Source organism: Borostomias antarcticus, assembly GCF_949987555.1.
Source record: "Borostomias antarcticus genome assembly, chromosome: 4".
In the NCBI taxonomy this organism is placed as follows: domain Eukaryota; kingdom Metazoa; phylum Chordata; class Actinopteri; order Stomiiformes; family Stomiidae; genus Borostomias; species Borostomias antarcticus.
In genome coordinates, this window is record NC_140237.1 from 6,045,640 (window position 1) to 6,067,242 (window position 21,603).

Sequence of the window (21,603 nt, forward strand, 5' to 3'; positions counted from 1 at the left end):
CTCAAGATGAGATAATGCATTCCTGATGTGTGCATAATGATGTCACTAAATCCCACTGTGATTGCTTTTTTAGTCATTGAATAGGAAGCAGAGCAACCCCTCTCTGGCGGTTAGGGAAGGGGGTTATAATTATTGGATAGGACACCCGACCATCATCCTCAGTGTTGACTGAGAGTTTGTGATGGCTGTGGGTTGGTCTCTCTCCAGGCCAACCTAATGAGACCCTCCTTCATCTTCTTCCACAAGATAGACCGGCTGGCCCCAGTACGCTTCAGTAGACACAGGTGAGGCCTGTCTGTCACGGAGCCACCGCCTCCGGTGTAACTCAGTTCTTGGCTGCGTACTTGATTGATGTTGCTCATGGGCGATTGGAACTAAACTAACCTTGCGTTGCATGTGTCTCTCTCTCACTCTGGCTCTATCGTGTCCACTCTGCTGGCGCTGATGGATGGGTTGGATAGTCGAGGGGCGCCAGTGGTCCAGTTCCAGTTCATGCTTGGTTTTTGCCTACTCACCTTCCCGTCTCCTGCATCACCTGCCACCTGTCTCCACCCTGCCCAGCTGCACCTCATACCTCATTACCCTTAGCGTTTATACCAGTCAATTTCCCTTGGTTCTTTGCAAGATCCTCCAGTGATGTACTTAGTCTGTTCAGCTCTTCTGTCTGCCATATTTTGGATTTGTTTATTGAAATTGAGTTAAAGTAGTTTGTATGAGTCAAGCATCCCTGTTTATTGCCATTTATACGGTTTACACATACTAGAAATTTGACTAGGGTTAAGGCATACGCTGTTGTAGATGACACAGGACAGGGAGCAGGACAGGACAGTGCAAAGACATGACAGTGTTCATGCATGTCAAGTTTTTCAGTTAGTGAAAGTTTTTAATTTTCGTTTTGCGATCACTTTGTCTTTGTGATAGTTTCTGATGACCAAGCCTATCTAAGCAGAGCCTTAGCACATTATGGAGGAACCGTGTCCCTCTCGTTTACCAATCCCTGTGAGCAAGACCTGTGAATGTCCTGAACAGTGTGGTGGCCACATTTGTTGAGAATTTGGGTGGAAACAGTGTGGAACATCATTGCATAGTTTGACTGCCATTTCATACCAACATTATGAGAAAGTGGAGAAGTAGGTTAAACCTTGCAAATAAATCACCAATAAAAATACTATAGGTGTGCAATTCTTTTGTACAGTCTGGTAGTTAAATGGTTACAAATGGGTAAGCGATAACATTGAAGGGAAATGTATACTGACAGCGATGATTGTTTCAGAAATAGTCTGAGATAAAATAATGAAATGTTGTATATAAGTATTGTGAAACACTGAACATATTTTAATGACTGACAAGGAGAGAGGAAACAGTCCAAGTTAATCAATAATAACTAGGCTCACTATGAACAGTGTGTATTATTGGCTCTGTTCTGATGTCAGTGGGCAGTTCAGTACACGACTGCAGGGCTAGGAAAAAAAAAAAGAGCCGTGACCGTAGGGTCCTCGGAGCGACAGGGGAACCGATCACATGCAGCAGAGCAAAGTGGTTGGGTGGGGGTGTAGGGTTTGACCATGGCCTGCAGGTAGGAAGGAGCTGTTCATTTCATTGCCCTGTAGGCTAGCACCATCTTACACTGGAAGGGAGCTGCTACAGGGAGCCAGTGCAGAGAACGGAGAAGGGAAGTTGTGTGGAAGAGCATGGGGCTGTTGAACACCAGGTCAGCAGCAGTTTTCTCCAGGAGTCTGATGGCCAACACTGCAGGATGGCAGCAAGTAGGGAGTTGCAGGAGTCCAGGCGGGAGATGACAACAGCCTGGATGAGCACTAGCGACGAATCACACCCAGATTTCTTTCCTAGCAAAAAGTTTGATAAGAGTTGAGTATTAGCAAAAGCAAGAAGAATTATATCGGTGTACAATGAGCTGTGGCGGGGAGGAGTTACAATATTAATTTGATTTTCAATATAATTCAAAATTAGTAACATGTGAGCTACAAATTACATGGATGCTTACTTGCAATATGGTAAAAGGTAATTACACTACCCATGCATGATAGACCACTTTGATTTATAATGTGGTAAATGCTAAATATAGTAGCAGCTGCAAGCATCAGCCCACTATAGCTAAATAACGCCAGACACAAAATAGAAAACATAATTAGACTGTTATCAATGTATGAGCAAAGTCACATTGAGCATGCTCAACATTAAGTTAATATTGAAATACATCTGAAACCTCCGAACGTAATGTTAGCATTAGCTACCGTTAGCATAGCTACCTAGCCTATATACAGTATCAATATGGTCGACGTTAATATAAGGAACTGTAACATTAGATAATTTTAGCTAAGTTATTCAACCCACTTAGCCTCTGGATCTTTTCCAACAATTTCCTAAAGTAATCACATTTCATGATCATTTATATAGCAGGTTGATTGCTAAAAGCAAGGAGCTATAGGCTAATATAGTTAGCGCGCGCCCAGCATCCCTGAAGCTCGTTCACAGCATATTTCTAAAATCGGCCTGATACAGGTATTGGTGGCTTCTAAAAAAAAAAAAAGGGTCAGACTTAAAAGTTGATCGTCTTTAGATTGGTCTCTGATGTTGAATGATACCCAGAAAAAAATATTTTCCTCTGCTAGCACTATCTATTATAATCTATTTCTACTAGAAATAAGCCTTTTGGGCCGCAATACCGTGACTTGCAATACCGAGCGGCCTCTAAGCCCATGGTGGCTTCAATGCGCCAAGCTGATCTTGGGGGCTTGAGGCAAACAGCAGTCTCAGGACTGGACCAGACGTGCTACGCCCTGGACCCCACGCAGCTCAGCTGAGGGAGACGGAGGACCTCAGAAGACCTCGGACTAATTACCAGTCAATCTTGCAGGGGCAGCACTGATGCAGAGCGCAGCACCATATGGTTGAAGATGCCTCAAGGATTCATCTTTACTGCTCTTTTAATCTTTTTGTTCCTTCCCTCCTTCTTAGAATCCTACTAGAGGATGATATGCAAGCAGATCTTGTGTGGCTGTCTAATCTACTTAGCTGGTTTACAATGCTTTTAGTGTCTTTTCTTGTGTCTGGCCATCTTGGAGGAACTTGCTCACATTCACATATGGTCTCAGTTTGCCATGTCATGGTTTTATGGAGTGAACTGTTGGTCTAGTTAGGAATGGGATAACTGGGAGGAATGGGAAAGGGAGAATGATTCAGGGGCCCAGCTTGGATTGGGGCCCAGAAAAACCAGCCGCCACTAATCAATATTACAAGGGACCCAGTGGAATATACTTTCATGTGGTTCAAAAGTCATGCTTTCTATAGTATTTGTGTTATGTAATATCTAATGCAGTACAGTTTTCCCGAGGACTTCGCTCAAGTCCTTATTGGTGCTATCAAACACAACTTAATGAACTCTGCTTTTATGTTTATTGAGGACACATTTTGAATACCCACATGTACTTCAATATTTGGATTCTTAACTACAACATAAAGCGAATTTGTGATTCTAGCAAGGTTTGCTCAGTCATATTGTTATAATAGACATGCAGTTACATACAATAACACAAACAGACAACCTAGAAAGAGTCATATCATTTGTAATACACAGATGTCAAGGGCTGATGCTTGTTTGCCAAGTAACAGAAGATGAAAGCTGGTCCATGCTGCTGAGCGCGTCCTGCTCAGATTAACAACGTCCACAGAAGCCACGCAACTGTATGGAACAAACAATGATGAAATCAACAGACACTTGTGATGGAGCCAAAATGCAGTAAGCCACCTGCCTTATGGGAGGTAATATGAATGGTCATTTTTCAACTTTAATACCACTTTTCTCTCCCCTTTGAATATGGTTTACTTGAATCACTGCATATCTGCTATGGAAAATAATGTAGAGGTAGCAAATGGGACCTCTTCAAATATATAAGATGTTGGAATACACGTATCATGCATTATTCCAATAAGCAGGTTCTCAGCAAATGTTAACCTTGTCTCTGAGTGAAATGACTTTTGTAGTTCCTGTTGAATATGACTCCCTATGGTAGTGTTGTAGTCAAGACCACCTAAACCAAGACCAAGTCATGACCAAGACCAGAGTGTATTGAGACTGAGACAGGACCAAGACTTTGAGGGGTTTAAACCAAGTCAAGACCAATACATCTTCCAATACATCCTCTACATCTTCTCAAGCAGGGAGACCGAGTCCAGCCCAGGACCCACACTGAGTCCCACACTGCATGACACACGTGAAACATGCAACCCATAGGCACTCCTCAAATTCATCTGACAAATTATTGGTTGCATTTCAAGCGGGAAGTTTTACATAAATTAGACAACAAATCAATTAGACAATGTACAGTACAGGTAATTGAGTGATATTCCCGCAGTTGTGGTCTTGACCGGTCTTGAAATAAGATATATTCCAAGACAAGACAAGACAAGACAAGACAAGACAAGACAAGACAAGACAAGACAAGACAAGACAAGACAAGGCCGAGACCTTCAAAAAGTGGTCTTGAGACAACACTAGTAAATGGTGCTGTAATGATCCATGTATGGTGATTCTGGACACTCAATAATGCACTGGGCCCCTCATAGATGAGTACAATTAGTCCAGGCCAAAACATCACCAATGTAAAATCCTATTATTATCTCAGCAACCACTTTCACTATGCAGCCATTGAAAGTGGGGTGATCTTGTCAAGAACAGGCAAATGGGAGTTAATAGGCAGCTGGGCACCTTGGCAAACACTGGAAGTCATTATGAATGGGGGCAATCACACAGATCAAATATACAGGGGGAAATTGAGGTGGAATTCTGAGGCTGTGGGGAAAAAATGAGGGCAATACAAATTGAAGGGGCCAGTAAACATAATAATATGCACCCCATGTAATCATCCCTTTAAATGCAGACATTGTAGAGGCCTGTTGACTGATGGCTATCCTCATGAGAGGGAGAGAGACAGAGACAGAGAGAGAGAGAGAGAGAGAGAGAGAGAGGATGAGCTGGATAGAGGTCTAAAGTTACAGCTCTCATGCCTGAGAGTTGGGCCTATGCGGAATATATTGTATATTTCCTTTTTTTATTTATATTTTTTTTCTTACTCATTATGAAACCCCCCTCCAGTCGCTCCACCACCATCTTTCTAAGTCTTGGCAATGTGACTGCTTGATCCAGTAGATGGACAGTAAAGATTAAGAGGATGACAAATAAGTGTGCTGCTTACACAGCGCTCGGGGCTAATCCTGCACCCACAGCCTCGCTTTTGAGGACCTGCCACTGAGGAGAACCCACAGACACTGACAGACACAGCCGAGTGACCGGACAGAGGAACGCATCACACAAAACCATTGTCTACACAGTGTTGGGTAGACCATCACAGTGTTGGGTAGACCATCCCACGAGGAAGGACCTGAGCAGCCGACCAACACGTCCACAGTGAAGGGAGCGAGAGAGGACACTGCCACAGGGACATCCTCTGGCTCAATGAGTAGAGGAGGGGAGTTGATCCACCATCTGGCCTGTCTGACTAAGAGACCACAGCGGAAGGGCTGCCAGGGCTGCTTGCCCATTTTGGGACATTTGTAAACTGTTGAAGGGCTCAAAGCGCTCAGTGGAGCAACTCTGAAAAACATCATCATCAAGTACCAGTATACAGCCATCAGACTTTATTTGTAGGACCACACACCTAAGGAAGATTCTACAAATATCAGGCCTGCTATTGGGATACTCTTCTGCAATTTCCAGTAAAGAGGAGGTTGTATTTGTTCATTTCTCAAGTGACGAGTCCATTGGACATCCTCTTGTAAACATGATGGAGAACCACCTGTCGAAGATGTCCATGCTGCCCCACTCCTCTCCCAGCGCGTCTCCGGGGAGCAGTGGAGCCGATGACAGCAGGGGAGGTAAGACCCCCGCTCTCTGACTAGGACCAGCAGGGGAGGTAAGAGCCCCGCTCTCTGACTAGGACCAGCAGGGGAGGTAAGAGCCCCGCTCTCTGACTAGGACCAGCAGGGGAGGTAAGAGCCCCGCTCTCTGACTAGGACCAGCAGGTGCCATGTGCTGCTTCTTTCTGGCTGTGGTGTACAGGGATGTCTTCAGCATGTAGAAGGGATTTTATTTATTGGAGGGATTTAAAAAATTGTAATGCAAAGGAATAATATAAACTAAATTGACAAAAAAATGTTTAGAACAAATGGTTATGTATTTTCAATATAGGCCTACTGTACATACATACAATGAACCGCATCATCTATGAATTAGATGCATAATAATTAAAACGTTAATGTTCTCTGTAGGCATGATACAAATGTTTTGATTACTTTAAATTATTTTGTTTCATTTAAATTATTACTAGGCTAATTAAAGTTTCAGTAATTATGAAGTTTGTCTTTGGTTCAAATTGACATTATGATTTCAATACCATAATGAAAGGCAATGTTGTATGAGAGAGAGAATACTTTTGGGAGAGAATCCATTTCAGCAGTTTACAGCGGTAATACCCACATCTCACAGATGGCGGGCACAATGGCACAATACTGACTACCAGCCAAAAGCATGGCGCCAACTAAACTGTCTGTCTCTCCCTGTTAACTTCCAGCCAAGAGTCCTGCCCCGGGGAAAGCCCTTAGTCCTGCTCTGCTGTGTAAAGTGTGTGGAGACACTAGCAGTGGTAAACATTACGGCATCTACGCCTGCAATGGCTGCAGTGGCTTCTTCAAGCGTAGTGTGAGACGGAGGCTCATATACAGGTATGGAGATGTAGGTTCCTGAAGTCCATCCATCAGCTCTTGTAACCATAGATTTTTATTTTCTATATCCTTACTAGTCTATTTGTCAGGGACAATGAAAAAACGTTGTAACAGGTTACGATAACATGAAACGAATACAACACGTGTATTCTAGCCAAGGGCTTGGGATCCCTGTCCCTGCGCGCGTGTGCGTGCCCGTGTGTTCGCTAATTCTAATGCAACATGGCGCGTAGTCATGAGTATGTTCCTATGTTTATCTACTGTATGGGGCGAATTCACAAACGGATTGCGCGGGTTTGCTAGCTATCCACAAAGCACTCGCAAGAGATACCGTGCTAACTACGTTGCCATGATCATAGCGTTTCTGTGCGTTTGTGCTATTTGCGGATATTTAAATGAGGTAATATGGGCGGAAAATGTGCCAATTTCTATGCAAAGGAGCCTCTCTGCAAAAACAGTCCAATTCACAAAGATCTATCGCTAATTGCCACACGCAGTTATAGTGAAATTATTTGCGTCTTCAGAGAGTTGGTGGTAATTGAAGCACATTTCTAAGGATTGAGACATGAAGACGACGATGACCAGGAGCCACCTGCCTCACGTGCGGGCAGATGATGAGGGCAGTCAGGCAAAACATAGTCGCACATTATTTCACGGGATTTGCTTTGCTGTCTTTGCAACAAAATAAAGTTTTCGAATTACACCTTTGTGACCAAAAATACAAATAGGCCTACATCATTAGGCCTACAACCAAGCATTAAATTAAAAATAAGAACGCCCAACTTCGCCCAACACATTCAGCACCATGGACAGCTCTGCTCAAACTAATAACTAATTTATTTTGGGATGACATGACAAACAAATGCAATGACAAAGATACAGTGACAAAAACAAAGAATGCCCGTTTTTTTGCCTGGGAGTTATTGAATGATATTTTGTCCTTTGTTCTCTTTTTCCAATCATTCCACCTCCGTTTGCACTGTTTGGAAACACCATATGCGCTCACAGACTGGGATATTAAATCCCAAATATGTTTTTTAGCTGTGAGTGTGATGGTTTTTTTGCTTGTAATTGTGAGGCTTACCTGTGGACCTCGTCCGTCAGGACTTCCAGTTCGCGCTCGGAAATTTTAACCTTTCTTGTTCTCTCTGCCATTGTCCTAGAACATGCATACTGTTGCATGGGCAGTATGTATAGTAGGCCTATTCATCAGGAGCAAATTGCACTCAGCTGAAACACCGTATGAGTGTGTTTGCATTAGAATATAATTAGCGCAATATCTTTAGTGAAGAGTTCGTTAAGACGGAGCACATAGTGGGCGCAAATTACATTTTGTTTCAGCCAGTTTCACCTTTTCATTAACACTTTCAGATCAATTAGTGTTTTTATTTCAGTTGGTAGGGTTTTCTAAAAATGTATCCCTTTTAGTGAAAAAGAGGATTGACCGAAAGTGGTTTTGCGCTGTGCCACCCTGTAGTTGCCATTCGCAGACCCCCTAGTGGCGATTCCGTTGTTGCTTGTTTTTGTCACACAGCTGGGGCGAGTCCGCACACATCACATTGATCACGATCTCTTTTATCAAAGGTCCATAGAACCATATGTGCAACTGGACGTGGATCTTAGGTGGTGTTAGAGCGACCGTGAGACCTCATAAAGGCTTTTACAAAATACCCTTTTAACATTGTATTTGTTACTAAAATCCCTTGATTCTCAACAGGTGTCAGGCTGGCACAGGCATGTGCCCTGTGGATAAAGCTCACCGCAACCAGTGCCAAGCCTGCCGGCTGAAGAAGTGTTTGCAGGCAGGCATGAACAAAGATGGTAAGGTAGAACTGCATCAATCAGGAACTAAAAGCACATCTCAATGAATCACATGACTTCAGAAAATTTAAGTAGGCAATTCAAGGTCTTTTTTGTGGTTATATCGCATCTTTTCCCTCCTGTGAAATCTTTGGAGTGAAAGATTACGCCAACATAACCTCCCTCCCTCCCCTATCTCCCTCTGCCTTCCCTGTTTTCCTCTCTACATGTCCTTTCATCTCTCTCTCTCTCTCTCTCTCTCTCCCTCCCTCCCTCCCCTATCTCCCTCTGCCTTCCCTGTTTTCCTCTCTACATGTCCTTTCATCTCTCTCTCTCTCTCTCTCTCTCTCTCTCCCTCCCTCCCTCCCCTATCTCCCTCTGCCTTCCCTGTTTTCCTCTCTACATGTCCTTTCATCTCTCTCTCTCTCTCTCTCTCTCTCTCTCTCTCTCTCTCTCTCCCTCCCTCCCTCTCTCCCCTAGGGTTGATTGTCCAGCCCATGTTACATTCACATTACATTAAATTACATTACAGTCATTTAGCAGACACTTTTATCCAAAGGGACTTACAATAACTGCATTTAACGTAGGCAGCCAGGACTCACAAGTGCATCTAGTTTCTAAACAAGTGACTAAGAGCATAATCTAGTGCTGAAGGCAACGTGCAAGAGTAGCAACATATAATGTAATGTCTCTATATTGAGCCAGTTTAGCTCAATTCCTTTGGAATAATTTACAGATATTGTTTCCCAAATGCATCCATCCTTCAGTCCTTTTGGCATTATTCCAACCTCTCTTTTCAAAGATGTCTTCAGCCTAGGCCTATACATACTACTAGCCTATATCTATTGTGAATACTCTTGCTAACTCTTGCTGTGTGCCTGATATTCTTGAACATGCTATTATTCAACCACTCTTAAGAAAGCCAAACCTTGACCCATTGCTTCCTAGACTCCAAACTTATTTTAATTTCTAAAGTTCAGGAGAAAGTAGTATGTAAGCAACTCCTACATGTCCTGGATGACAATGACATCTTTGATAAGAGGAGACACTACAGGTGAATAGGATTTCTGTTTTCCTTTAAAGATATCCTTGTGCATTTTTACCAGTTTAATGTCCACATCAGGATAATTGTTTTTTGCATTACACTTTCTCTTACAGAAAAAGGTTTAGGTTTGCAAACAAGGTAATATCTCATAAAATATGCGAACATTTGCATATTTTGGTATCTAGGTCAAGGTCAAGGTCAACTTTATTTATATAGCACATTTAAAATCAACCGAAGTTGCACCAAAGTGCTTTACAGTATAAATAAAATAAAAACAGACAATACATACATACAATACTGAATATAAAAGTACACCATTTAAAACTACACAGTCATACCAGGGCCAGGGATGTATGGCTTGACTAGCCTCAGAAAGCCAGTGAAAACAGGTGAGTCTTTATCTGTGATTTAAACATGTCCAGGGTCTGGGCAGACTGAATCTGTGGCGGCAGGCTGTTCCACAGATTCGGGGCAGCCACTGCAAAGGCTCGGTCGCCTTTAGTCCTTAGCCTAGACCTTGGGACATCCAGTTGGAGCTCGTTTGATGTCCTCAGTGCTCTAGCTGGGGTGCGAACATGGAGAAGTTCAGCAAGGTACTGAGGGGCCAGGTCATTCAGTGCCTTAAAAACAAGGAGCAGTATTTTAAAGTCAATCCTGAAGCGAACAGGGAGCCAGTGCAGGGAAGCAGCACCGGTGTGATGTGGTCTCGCTTCTTTGTGCCGGTCAAGAGGCGCGCAGCAGCGTTCTGCACTAGCTGCAGGCGTCGCAGGGACAGCTGGTCTAGACCCACTAGCTGCAGGCGTCGCAGGGAGAGCTGGTCTAGACCCACTAGCTGCAGGTGTCGCAGGGAGAGCTGGTCTAGACCCACATACAAAGCATTGCCTTAGTCAATCAATCAATCAATCAAAGCTTTATTTGTATAGCGCATTTCATACCCAGAGGCAACACAATGCGCTTTACAGAGAACAAGGGAGGTGGGCATACGACCCACTCTCTACATATTCCAGAGGGAAGCAAAAAAACAGTAATCACCCGGGGGCCAGATAAGTGAGCTGTAAAAATTCTTCCCTGACCCCTCTCAACAAGGCGATCGAGCAAGCTCCAGGAGTATGTTTGTCTACCGGCTAAGAACATTTATGAAGCAATACATTGCATTGAATTACATTTCAGAGTGAGAGAGGCTAAAAGCATCATAGGAGAGAGAATATTCTACGGACATGCTACATCATCCACAGTAGACACAGGGGTATCTATCGGACTTCGTGAGGTCTGCTGGTGACATTGGGGCATCCACTGGACCTGGTTAGAAGATAGGAGGGAGAGAGAGAGGCACCAGGGAGAGGGAAGGCAGAGGGAAGGCAGAGCAGGGTTAGTAGCACATAGAGCCATTCAGACCACACAGATATTGAAACAGGCAACCTGGGGCAGGCTCCTGGAATATATTCCAACCTGGATGAAATAAAAGCATGGATAACCCTCTCCAAGTCATTTGGAGAGAGGTAGGGCTTTAATTTGGACAGGAGCCTGGAAAAAGGAAGTCGCACTGAAACAGACGTTTGAGATCATCTAACTTCCGTAGTTTGCTGTATTTCCGACGCAAACAAGCTATGAGGGTGGGACATATGTTTAGAGGAATTTGATTGGAACATTGACAAGTGGACGGGTTTTAAGAACTTTAGACAGATTCGATAGAAGGATAGCGTTGATTGACGGACGGGTGGATGTCGTGAGATTATTGGCCTAAAATCTAAGGTACCTGTTGTCATTATTGCATGTAACCTACAGTTTTCCAGGAAGTAAGACATTATATACTTTGATATAAGATTACAACAAAAGTAGAATTTTGTAATTTTTTTGGCATACATCGTTGAATAGGTGAACACTATGACCAATTATGTGAACCAAAATGGGACAGAATGCTTTTTTCATTTCAGTGCGACTTTAAAAGCACTATCAAACGTAACACCCAGACTTTTGATAAAACAGTAATTCTTGGCAGCTAGCTAGGGGTCCTAGAGCACAAACAGAGTCCTTTTGACAGTGTCCAAACACAATAACCTCTGTCTTCCTATCATTAAGATTGAGAAAATTTACATCCATCCAGGTCTTAACATCATTTAAACAAGTTAGCAGAGGCTTGAGGGAGTCTTGACATGTCATTTTGAACGGAAGGTAAATTTGGACATCATCTGCATAGCAATGAAAGGAGACATTGTGTTTGCGGAAAATAGAACCCAGGGGCAGCATATATAAGGAAAAGAATAAAGGGCCTAGGATGGAGCCTTGCGGGACACCACAGGTAAGGGGGGCTACATTTGAGGAGAACTCCCCTAGGTGGACAGAGAAACTCCTGTCAGTCAAGTACGACTGAAGTAACTTGAGGGCAGCACCTTTAATACCAACACACTCTTCTAGGTGGGATAGAAGGGTCTTATGATCCACAGTATCAAAGGCGGCAGTTAGATCTAATGTTACCAGGATAGCAGCACACCCAGAATCAACAGTTAAGACAAGATCATTGAACATTCTTAACAGAGTTGTTTCAGTACTATGACGAGGTCTGAAACCAGACTGGAACTTCTCATAGACATCATTTTTCTCTAGAAAAGATTGCAGCTGAATAGAAACTACTTTCTCCAGCACCTTGGACAGAAAGTGCAGTTTGGAGATGGGCCTGAAGTTTGAAAGAACAGTGGGGTCCAAACTTGGCTTTTTGATTAGTGGCTGCACTATGGCATGTTTACATGTAGCTGGAAAGACGCCTGAACTAAAACAGACATGCACTAAAACCAGAAAGAACGGGCCAACTGAGTCAAAAGCCTCTTTTAGGAGGCGAGAGGGAACACTGTCAGAGGGGCAGTTTGTTGGCCGCAACTCCCAAACAGCATCAGACAGTGAGGACAGGGATATGGGCTTAAAGGAGTAGTAAAGGGAAACTGCATGTTTAGCCCTGTTTTAAGGTTACTTATGATCATATACAATGGTTCAGATCAAAACCTTGACAAAACTAGCACTTTTGAGAAAGTGAAAGATAATTGCTCTACCACCGTTTTGGTCATACAATGGATGTGGGTGGGCACCGTGAAAAATCATTCAAAAACATGTTAAACTCTCGATTTCAAAGACAAGAAACTCACCGAGGTGTTAGTTGGCATTCTGACATAAAGTAAGATTCTAGTTCATCTGGACAGGCTTTTTAAAATATTTAGCATAGAACTATTTAGTTGCAGCACATACGTGTGTAAACGTCCGCTTGAACTGATTCCGATCTCGTGCAATGCCTTGAAGTAGTTTCACTTCCTGAATCCCCTCTGCGGATTGATCTACACATCTACAACGGTCACGTCAATACAAGTCAATGGATTTCATAAAATTATCAATAAAACCCTACAGGATTCATACTTTGTGGCGAATTTGATTTCAGAACACCAACGGACACCAATTACCCCCTCGGTGAGCACTAGGTCTAGTGTGTGCCCTTTTTCATGAGTCGGACCAGAGACCCACTGAGTGAGGTTTAGAGAGTCAATCAGAGACAAGAAGTCTTTAACCAGAGGACTCACAGCAATCATGAATATTCATATCGCCAGAGATTAAAATGTGATCATAATCCATCATAGTTCCAGACAGAAAGTTCTCAAAATCCTGGATAAAATCGGTGTTGTACTTAGGTGGGCGATATACCACCACACTAAGCAGGGGAGGAGAGGAGTTCAGTTCAAAGAGCTGCAGCTCGAAGCTAGGTGACAGCTGGAATCTGGCGGCTGTGAAAACTGGATTTAAAATAGTACTATCTATAGTACTATCTAAACAATGGTTAAAGTCAGGCTTAAAGTTTTACTTTTGTTTTGACCATATAATTAAAGGATAAGGACACTGAATTTCATGTTCTGTGTCAATAACGTCCGCGCGCGCACCCTGGCTCGTTGCTAGCTATGGGCACACTCCAAAAACTCTAAAAAGTATGATATACGTGGATTTCAAGTTCAGGAATTACATGGTTTATGCTTACCAAGCTCTGAAGTCGTCCTGTAAACACCATACTGTAGGTACTTTCGCCTCTGCATTTCGAAACAACAGTAACTTGTAAACAGTACTAATTTCACCGAACACACAACAGCCATCCCTTCACGCTGTAAACCTCCGCAAAATTCATCCGAATCTGAATTTCGCGGAGGTTTACAGCGTGAAGGGATGGCTGTTGTATGTTCGGTTATTATAATATAATTATTCTTAGGCTTAGTAACCTCAGTTTGGAAAGGTGATTTTATATAAATAAAATGTGCTTCCTTAATGACCTCCTCTCCCCACAGCTGTGCAGAATGAGCGCCAGCCACGCAGCTCTGCCCAGGTGCGTCTGGACTCCATCGATATGGACAACAATAAAGAGCACCTGGCCACCACCCGGGAGCCCACCTCCTCCTCCTCCGCCACCTGCTCCGTCATCACACGGCCCCACATGGCCTCCTCCACGCCCCCCCCGCAGCGCTGCGCCAGCCCCCCGAACAACCACCGCTTCATGGCCAGCCTGATGACCGCAGAGACCTGCGCCAAGCTGGAGCCTGAGGAAGGTGAGAAGGATCATTTATAAAGGAGGGGGGCCCTTAGCATTCCAACACCAGGGTTAGGGACTATTTAGATAGACAAGTACAGTATAGACTGGTAATCAGTCAACGTCAACTGTTTTTGACAATTTTAGACATTTCCATTTCATATATTTGCCAGTTTCAGTCAATTATTACAAATCTTTTTGTGTTGCCTCTTAATGCACTGCATTTGAGGATGAAACAGGAAGGACTCGTCCTCTAGCTTTGAAAAGGAAGGACTCGTCCTCTAGCTTTGAAAGGAAGGACTCGTCCTCTAGCTTTGCCTCTAAATCCTCCTTCTTCTTGGATCGCAGTTGAAGTGAACATCGATGTGACCAGCAACGAACCAGAGAGAGCGTCCTCAGAGTACCACATGGCCCTGTACCCTTCCAGCAGCGAGAACGTGTACGAGACCTCAGCACGCCTGCTCTTCATGTCTGTGAAATGGGCCAAGAACCTGCCAGTGTTCTCCAACCTACCTTTTAGAGACCAGGTAGGACTTTCGGATCCCATCTGATCTTCGATGTATTTGATGTTAAAGCTGCAATATATATATTTTTTTTTTCACATTTTGTCAAAACGAATTAAGACCCTGATATCAGACTGTTTAATTGAGCCATGCCGTTCTAATAGCGTCCTACTTCAATGACTCACCCCTACCTGTCGCCAAGCCTTGTTATTCCAGTATTTCTGCCTGTGTTGTCAAATTCAATCAATCAATCAATCAATCAAAGCTTTATTTGTATAGCGCATTTCATACCCAGAGGCAACACAATGCGCTTTACAGAGAACAAGGGAGGTGGGCATACGACCCACTCTCTACATATTCCAGAGGGAAGCAAAAAAACAGTAATCACCCGGGGGCCAGATAAGTGAGCTGTAAAAATTCTTCCCTGACCCCTCTCAACAAGGCGATCGAGCAAGCTCCAGGAGTATGTTTGTCTACCGGCTAAGAACATTTATAAAGCAATACATTACATTAAATTACATTTCAGAGTGAGAGAGGCTAAAAGCATCATAGGAGAGAGAACATTCTACGGACATGCTACGACATCTACATAAATTACAGCCCGTAACTTTGCTCCGCTCCCATGCCTTAAACATACACATTAGTTTTAGGTCTTTCATGTATAAACACGTCTCTTACTGCTATCTAGTGGTAGGAAATTGTTTATTGCTGCTTTAATGTAGACACATTTGATTATTCATAATGGAGTAATTGAACTGATGGCATTGGTTTCTAAGAATTAAAGACTTGACATAACTTATTGAAGTGTTATTTATTACTATTATTATTATTATATTATGTGATTAAATAAGCACAAATATGTTGAAGCCCACGCTAGCAGCACTCTAGCAGTTCCCTTCATGGCTAGCGTTTCTACGCAGGCGCCATTGCAGTTCGTCCCGTTCATGAGTGTCATATAATATACTCTACTATGAGTAAGCTACCATCTATATGAGGGGGTGCTCCCATACTCCCATAAGGCCATAGAAGAATGCCCTGTCTTGCTGATTGGATCTCAGCACGCATGCACACTTTGAACCAAGTGTGGCCATGCCAAGTTTTTTTTTTTTATGCTATGGTGTCCACCAGACTCCAAATTATAATAATACAACTGGTGGTAACACTTTATATTAAGGTCCTCTTACTAAGCATTAGTTAATAGGTCATTAGTTAATAGGTCCTTATAAGATGCTTATTAACATTTGTGTGTTAATAAGGCATTTATACGTGTTAATGTTTAATGTAAGATTATGAGACATAATCATTATGAGTGTTAACAGTAAACTGCTTAAGAACATTAATAAAAGCCTTATTTGTTTCTTATACACACTTTTTAGCTGTTAATTATGCACTTATTATGCATGTTACTATGCATTTTGCAGGTACCGGATCTAAAGTGAGAACAGTGCCTTATTAAGGTTAATAAACCCCTCATTATCCACTTTACTATGCATTTTGCAGTGACTTAAGGTTATTAAACCCTTTATTATGCACTTGTGACCGATGTCAACTCGTCTGTATTGTGTAGGCTATTTTTATTGCATTTAAACCCGGGTCTCGTGCAGGAAAAACATTGTTCTAATCAGCTATACTACTGAAAAGCTGTAGTATATAGTATATGGTGAGTGTAACCCAGTTTAATTGTATGAATGCACCGAGACGTCATTATTTGTATCTGTTCAACCAACAAAATTATCTGTATTTATATCTGTATTCGGATAGAAACCGGAAGTGGGTGTGATTTATACATATTTGAGCCTTCAAAGCATCACATTGATTGATATTATTTATAATTAGTTCTGAAATATATTTCCACATCCTCATACTGTACTTAAAGACTCGGGTCTAAAGAAAAGGGACAGCCATTAGGGTGTCATAATTTTAGCCCCAAACTTTTTTCCTACTTGGGGCGGCTGTATAGCTCAGCAGGTAGAGCGGGTCATCCAGTGATCGTAGGGTCAGTGGTTCGGTTCCTCCTGACTACCTGTCTAAGTGTCCTTGGGCAAGACACTGAACCCCAAATTGCTCCCAATGAGCAAGCCGCCATTGGTGTGTGAATGGGTGAATGAAAGGCCTTCATTATAAAGCGCTTTAGATAAAAGCACTATATAAGTGCAGTCCATTTACCATTTACTTCCCTGGCACTATAGCGCGACTCGATAATTAAAAACTACAGATTCTAAGACCCTAACTACAGATTCTAACTGTGACTCCAGAGGCAAGGGAATTCTCAATTACAGGAGTGTGGGGGGAAACAACTTTTAAATCCAACAAGAGAGTGCTACCAGTTCAGATGCCAGCTGTCACATGACTAGCACGTTAGCTCTCACAGAGTCAGATAACAACATGAACCATGCAAAACAGAGTTTGGACATGAATGAAGCTGCAAAATGTGCAATGCAGTACTACGACAATGCAGGCAGTACCACATACGTAGTAAACATCAACAAGCCACATTTAATCTCAGACTGAATGCAGCCTATTTTTTTGAAGTTATTGTCTAGTTGACAACCTAGTTACTCTTATCTAACGTTATGCCTCTAGTAATGGACATGAAGTCTGCCAGTGGAACGCGCTTTCAAATCCATACCTACCAAAATGGAATGCCCAGCTAACACCAGCTGAATTAAGCTTGAAAGTTGATTAAGCTGAAGCTTGCTGCTTGACCTAGAATTTTATCTGACAACAGGTGAGCAAAAATGTGTCCTTACCACCTCACTGTAGCCATTGTCAGTGGTCTCTTATAGCACAGCATCTCCTATAATTCACTCACCATTTCCCCACGAATAATAACAAATAACTTCGGATAGAAACAATATATGTTTCCATTATCTGTGCCTTTCCAAATAACGTATCTGTATTTGGGCACATTCCTAGTAGGGTTGCAAAGGGGCGGAAAATTCCGGAAACGTTCCAGAAATTTACCATGAGAAGTTAAACTCAGGAATCATGGAAATGTTGACCTTTTTTGTAGCCTATAACATATTTTTTCAAACAACTTTTCCTTTATTTTATAAATTTATGTTAGGATTTTATCCTGTTTCCACCCAATTTGGTTGCCAAATGACCCTGACCTAGTGTCCAGTTACCCCTTACTAACTGTTGAGGATTGGTCACAAAGCCCAGCCGGTGGGCAGTGCGAGGGGGACAGAGACAACTCCTTGACTCTCTCAGCCCGGAACCATCATTCCCACACCAGACGGGGTTGCTGCAGTGTGACAAACCCTCGAGCTGAGATTAAACTAGCCACCGTCGGGTAGCGGCGGCCCAATAGGCACCTCCCTCTGGGATCTGGCCATACTCAGATCTGGCGAGACCACCAGTCTCCAGTGGACAGCTGCACCGGAACACGATCACTACACCACCGCGGACCCCTATAACAGAGAACTTACATGTAGCCTAGTTGGGGAAAAATACATAAAATGCAATTCCAGATCTTGCAGCATGATCTTGTTTAAAACAACCTGATTTAATGCAAATTCAGTTGAATTTCAACTGCACTCTGAATTTCTCCATGACATGTGTAGTGCATACTTCCATCACATGCACAGGTAATTCCTAGTATCCTGCATACTAAGAGGGCTGCAGAATCCATTAAAGCTCTACTCACAAATAGATTAAGTCAAAAATGTCTATTTTAAAATTTGCATTAGAAATGTCTGCCTGCATGTCTGCTTATGACAAAACAAAATGTTTATATTTACTGTATGTCCGTATATGACAAAGTAAATACAGTTGGTATAAATAACCCCCAAATTCCCAGTTTATTCCTGTTAATTCCCATAAATTCCCATTAATTCCCATTGAAAGTTTCTAATGTTGAATTCGGGGAATTTTGCAAGCCTAATTCCTAGTATAAACTCACTCCACTAGTATAACTGATACCTCAAAAAATACTGTAGCTAGCTTGTCGGTGGCATAGCAGGGGTTCAGATCCACTGCTGTGCAATAAAAACACACAACGCAGACAAGTTGAAATCGGTCACAAGTGCTTAATAAAGGTTTCTGAACCATAATAAGGCACTGCTCTCACCTTAGATTTGGTAGCTGCAAAATGCAAAGTAATGTGCATAATAAGTGCATAATTAACGGCTAATAAATATGTATAGAATCTAATGCTTTTATTAATGTTCTTAATAATTTTATTATCTTAACAGGTTTTTATACATGTCTAATAATCTAACAATAGACATATATAATGCTATTATTAACTATTTTATATTATTAACACATATTCATGTAAATAAGCATCTTATAAGGTTACCTATTAATTAATGCTTAATAAGACAACCATAATATGAAGTGTTACCTTGAAAGGTTTAAAATCGTACATACTGCAGCCTAAAAAAAGTCTAATGATTATAAATTGTCCCTATAGAAAAGTAATGTAGATGCGTCTGTAGAAATTGTCCACCAAGAGACTGTTCTTATCAGCAGGTTTGACCTCTGACCCTCATCTTTCCGTCCTCCCAGGTGATCCTGCTGGAGGAGGCATGGAGCGAGCTCTTCCTGCTCTGTGCCATCCAGTGGTCCCTGCCCCTGGACAGCTGCCCACTGCTCTCCCTGCCTGACCTCTGTCCCACCATGCAGAGCAAGACCAGCTACACCAGCCTGGACCTCCGGCTCCTCCAGGAGGTCTTCAACCGCTTCAAGGCCCTGGCTGTTGACCCCACTGAGTTCGCCTGCCTCAAGGCCATCGTCCTTTTCAAGCCAGGTGGGTTTGACATGGTGTGAGTCATGTGACTCAGGGGAGGTCACTGTCACTACAACATCTTTGGAACATCTTCCAACACCCTACATCTTTGGAGCCAGCCAGCTGTTTGATGTCAGTACTGATACCAAATACTTGAGAAATCTGTATGTTTTGTGATTAGACTATTAATTCCATTAGCATTTATGTTTTAAAATGTATGTGAATAGAGGACAATTATATTGATTCTGTCCTTGTCTGATTTTCAGTGCTTTAAGTTTGAGATGCTGACCTTGGTTGTCTGTTTTGTTGGAACAGAAACCCGTGGTCTGAAAGATCCTGAGCAGGTGGAGAACCTGCAGGACCAGTCTCAAGTGATGCTGGGGCAGCACATCTGCTCACACTACTCCAGCCAACCTGCCAGGTACGCTACCTCTCACACAAAAATGTCTAGTCAAAATCGGATTCAATATAGTTTAAGAATGCGGTGGGGGGAAATCATTTGTGAAGGCAGAGGTCTTTAAGTATTATTTATCTCTTTGTTTGCAGGTTTGGGAAGCTCCTCCTGCTGCTTCCTTCTCTGCGTTTCGTCAGCTCTGAGCACATTGAGCTCCTCTTCTTCCACCGAACCATCGGCAACACTCCAATGGAGAAGCTACTGTGTGACATGTTCAAGAACTAAGTCTTGAAAACGCAAGATGAAGTCACAGTTTCCACAAAGATCTTGTATGTCTCAAATGTGGAAAGACCAACTGATCTGTGGGATAAAAAAAAAAATACTGTGCATATCAGAGATTCTGCTTGCTGACTGTTCTTTAAAAGACCACTTTAGTACTATCATTGTGGTCATAGTGCATCAAATAATTATCCAGGTGAAAACGCTGAAGCCACTAAGCTATGTGTAAAAAAGTACCAATGTACATTTATTGTATTTATTGTATGCTTATTTCGAGGTGGTAAAACATCCACAACTCTGCACTCAAACTTGATTTTATTGCCGTTAGTGTGGGCACCTGTGGATGGGTATTATCACAATAATACATTTTCAATATCTAGCCGCCCATTATGTATTTTTTCATGATTCATGTAACATACTGTATTTATATGGAAATCTGTTTGGCGTTATATACATATGCTGTAACCAATATGTATTCTGCGTTTGATTTTGATGACCTGATAAATTGAAAGTTGTACAAAGTGTTTTTGTCATTGAAACACACTGATAAATTAGATCCTGATGCTAAAGTAGGGTCTTGGGGCAGCTGTGGCTTAGGAGGTATAGCAGGTCGTCTAATGATCGTAGGGTCAGCGGTTCGAATCCCGGCTCCTCCTGTCCACATGTCGACCTTGGTCAAGACACGGAACCCCAAATTGGTTCTAATGAGCAGGCTAGCACCTTGCATGGCAGGGTGTCATTGGTGTGTGAATGGGTGAATGAGAGGCCATTGTAGAGATAGATAGATAGATAGATAGATAGATAGATAGATAGATAGATAGATAGATAGATAGATAGATAGATAGATAGATAGATAGATAGATAGATAGATAGATAGATAGATAGATCAGGGATATCAGGGACTATCAGGGACTATCAGGGACTATGAGGGACTTTGGATAAAAGCTCTCTATCAGTGCAGTCCATTTACCATTTACCATCTTGTACAGGTAGACGTAAAGTAAAAGATTGAACCAGTAATGAACACATAGCCCATTTAATCTCTGTGGCCTACATGGAAACACTGAAAACATTTTACAGCCACTAGAGGTCCTCTTAGGCTCACAGTCAGCACCTCTGAGGCTGCATAGTAGATAGTATGGTCCCAATGCTTGGTTCAGCCTTTGGAATGAATTCCAAGACAGTTTGGCTAAAATGCTCATTTCTTATCTAAACTGTGAGAACAACAATACTGTACAATATGACCAACTATTAATACATTTTTAAAGAGACAGTGCCTAATCATATGCTTCTTTATCAGACTATGGGAGCTTGATTGAATAGACAGACAGACACATAATTGTGAGTAACACTTTATAATTGTAGTAGTGGACTACAGTATAGTGTACTATACCACTTTTGGACTCTGGACTTTTGGACTTGTGAACATCAACTTAAGTATGATTAACTTTTGTTCTTCCTTATAGTTTAAATGACTGAAAGGTAATTGGGAAGCCAGTTAGAGAGAGCTTAGTGGGGAGAAGAGCAGATCATATCAGTGTTGGGAGCAGACAGGCA

General features: G+C 42.4%; 1 protein-coding gene across 1 annotated transcript; it reads left to right on the plus strand.

The window, feature by feature from the left end:
- Positions 1–5,801: 5,801 nt before the first annotated feature.
- On the plus strand, positions 5,802–20,052 carry LOC311307983 (photoreceptor-specific nuclear receptor-like; the record flags this gene model as incomplete). The annotated part of the gene is made up of 8 exons (XM_084436888.1): positions 5,802–5,895; positions 6,591–6,741; positions 8,459–8,562; positions 13,900–14,157; positions 14,487–14,665; positions 19,154–19,394; positions 19,689–19,794; positions 19,920–20,052. The coding sequence occupies 8 exons, from the start codon at positions 5,802–5,804 to the stop codon at positions 20,050–20,052; spliced, it is 1,266 nt and encodes a 421-aa protein (XP_084293014.1).
- Between the last annotated feature and the right edge of the window lie 1,551 nt (positions 20,053–21,603).